Source organism: Belonocnema kinseyi, chromosome 4 (assembly GCF_010883055.1).
Source record: "Belonocnema kinseyi isolate 2016_QV_RU_SX_M_011 chromosome 4, B_treatae_v1, whole genome shotgun sequence".
NCBI lineage: Eukaryota > Metazoa > Arthropoda > Insecta > Hymenoptera > Cynipidae > Belonocnema > Belonocnema kinseyi.
The window spans coordinates 39,227,480-39,230,795 of NC_046660.1; the positions used below are offsets into that span (position 1 = coordinate 39,227,480).

General features: G+C 37.5%; 1 protein-coding gene across 1 annotated transcript in view; it reads right to left on the reverse strand.

The window, feature by feature from the left end:
* Positions 1-157: 157 nt before the first annotated feature.
* The window catches only part of LOC117170851 (glucose dehydrogenase [FAD, quinone]-like), a 10,581-nt gene continuing 7,422 nt past the window's right edge, over positions 158-3,316 (reverse strand). Inside the window, exons 2-4 of the mRNA XM_033357896.1 lie at positions 1,463-1,654; positions 1,344-1,363; positions 158-1,287 (exon numbers count right to left, since the gene is read on the reverse strand). Of these exons, the coding sequence (XP_033213787.1) occupies positions 158-1,287; positions 1,344-1,363; positions 1,463-1,654 (1,342 nt within the window). The remainder of the gene's footprint in view (positions 1,288-1,343; positions 1,364-1,462; positions 1,655-3,316) is intronic.

Sequence of the window (3,316 nt, forward strand, 5' to 3'; positions counted from 1 at the left end):
CGCTGGAACCTGTTGCTCACTCATAGCTGTACTGACGAATTGACTGAGTCAAACAGCTCACCAAGCGTTTTACCCACTCCTAATACACTACATTACAAGAAAATACACTGTGAGAGTGCTTGCGATTGCCTAAGAAAAGTATTTGTATAATTCCGGTTCATATTTGATCCACCCTTGTAATAACTGGTATATTAGTATTTCCTCTCGGAACAACTAAAATGACAGACGCATTTATAACTCTTAATCTATTAATCCCATAAACTCGTAGCCTTGGATTAACTACAGCTTCTGAATCTTCTTTAGGACCCATTTTGCATGTTCCAACATGATGATAAAGTGAATCACCAAACTGTCTAACCGCACAGATCCAATATTCATCTGAGTTAAATGTTAGGTTATTGCAAGGAGCTATAGGAGTATCATCAAGTTCGAATTCATATTTTTTCATAATTAAGGGATTGAATACCCTAAGTACGATTCGAATACCCTCAATGATACGTTCTAGGTCCAGATCTGCTGTGAAATATCTAGTATATATCAGAGGTGAACCCCAGACTGGATTTGTAGTATTAAGATTGATAAATCCTCTACTCATGGGATTGAGTAATCCTACAAGAAAAAAGAATTGAGGAGAATTTACATCATTGAGATTCAAAACGAAATATATATCTGGTACATTTGTATTTTTTTCATACTGCGTGCGAGCAAAACCAGCAAGAAACACTGGTGTTACTGCAGAAAAAATTCCTCGTTGCGTTTCTGCATTATATTTGAAGTTTTCAAAATTTTCTTTACATTCGTTAATATTTTTATCCGGGGTCAAATTTTTTCTTATTCCAACTATTTTATCAATAGATACATGATCCTGAAGATTTTTTCCTACGGGTAAATTTTGAATGACTTCGATTCCATTTTTTTCAAGTTCCTCAGCTGGTCCCACACCCGAAACCATCACAAGTCTTGGTGAGTTTATAGCACCTGCTGATACAATTACCTCTTTCTTTGCATGAAAATACTGAGAAGGTTGAGTGGGTGATGATTTACATTCAACACCAAACGCTCTTTTTGTCACCGGGTCTATTAAAATTCTAGTTACGTAGATATTATTCTTAACCACCAAGTTTGGCCTTGTACCCCAAATAAGACGAATAAATGCTGTATTGCTACTTTGACGAACTCCATTGTCCATAGTCAATTGCGAATAAGTTATTCCTATTTGAGTTTTGCCATCAACATCTATGGTTGGATATCCGAGATCGTTGAAAACTTTTTCTATTATTTTTCCTGCTGGAGAGAAAGAAGGAGATGTCGATACTGTCAGATTTCCTCAAATCCCATGATACCCCGGGTTCTGTTCAATGATCTGAAAAAATGAGAAAAGTGTAATATTTGAATCCATATAAAAGTAATGTGTCAATTATTGGGTAATTCATATACCTTTGCGTCTTTGTTATTCTCTGACTTTATGAAATAAGGTAAAACTTCCTCATAGCTCCATCCAGGATTTCCCATTTTTTCCCAATTATCGTAATCATATTTATTACATCTAGTATACATCATGCCATTTATTGTACTTGTACCACCCATTACCTTAAAATTAAAAAAATGTAAGATCAAGATTTCTGTTAAATCTTGAGCATTTACGAATTTTGGACTATTCAAGTTTAAAATATTAAACAATGTAGTACACAAAAAAAATTATACCTTTCCACAATGTACGTTGCATCCTTTGTTCATCAAGCATGATCCTTCTTCTGTTTGGGTTGTAAAATTCCAGTCGATGGCTGTGTTTTGAAGTTGAAAAGAAAACCCAGGGATGTCAGCATTAAGTGGTTCCTCCTCTCCCGCTTCGAGCAAAAATACCTAATAAAAATATTTGTACCGAAATGTTTGAAATTATAATATTCTGATTAAAAATGTTTGAAAATGATTGTATATTTACATTCCACTCCTCGATTGCTGAAAATCTATTTGCTATAACACATCCAGCAGAGCCAGCTCCTACCACGATGAAGTCGAAAACTTTTGATCCAAATTTTGGATGCTAAAACAAAAATTAATCTTTTAGCATTATTTAACAAAGTGAAATTATATAAGAGATTACCTATTTTGTACATTATTCAACATAGTAAATGTAAACCTACTCTTTTGAAAATTCTATTTACCTTATTAAATTCCATATCTCACGCCAGAAAATCCACATCAGAGTCGCAAAGATTGTTGTCATACATGTGCAGTAGTTTGCAGCACACCACCTTGGTATAAATGGCAGAAGCGAGGGCAGAATCATCCTAATACCTAGTCACAGTTGAATCGCTGCAGTCCAGAACTATTCTACAAAAACCGTAAATTTTCAGAAGAGCAAAAAAACAGGATTGAACTGAAAAGTTATGAGGTGATTTCGCCGAGAGCGGGTGCTAATCTGGAAAACTGCACCCGCTAACAGCGAAATCGCGGTATAACTTCAGCCACAACCACGTCTCACGACCGTGAGATAGGTGGTTAGAATTTGTAAAGGAATCAATACCACGATCCAGCAAAAGCCTCGTGCAACCTAAGAACACGGAGCGACCCAAGGACAACCGCCTTCTGCATTTTTTACGCAAGTGTTTTAGCATATTGTTGACACGCAGTGATGCTTTTCAGGCCATTAGTAAGTGAAAACTTGGCACCTCCAAGAGCGCCGATGATAAGAACGATTAGCTAAACAGAATATTCCGGGTGCAATCGTCGCAACTCCCTTATAAGGTCTCGATACCTATCTTTCTTTTCATTCTCCTGGGAATATAAAGTTCCAGTATATGCGGCACTTCCCATTCTCGACAATTGACTCAATTTCCCTAGGAGCATTTAGAGGACCGATATTAAGAATAATGCCATAAGAGTGACACAGATAGTAATAAAGCACTCTTAGTGCCACATTGTGCCTTTGAATGTAGGTCGTTCCCGCGTGAGTTGGACAACTAGATAGTATGTATGCTAAATGCGCGGGGTGTGCATGGCACGCCCTGCAGCTATCATCGGGAATGTCTAACCCAAATTCCATTCCAATTTCCTTAGTATATCGTTCGACAATCCCCAGAGCTAGATGCAGTTGCTCTCTGTTTTTAGCATAGATCTTAAGATCGTCCATGTAAAATACATGAGTGACCTTTTACTTTCGATCTGCATGTTTGACGCACAAGTACCCGTCAGAATGGCGTAGAGCTAGAGGTAGTGGCAATAATGTAAGGCAAAAGAGGAGTGGGCTCATGGTGTCGCCCTAAAAGACACCTCTCTGAAACGTGACCTTGTTAGTTGTCACACGATTTTTGCC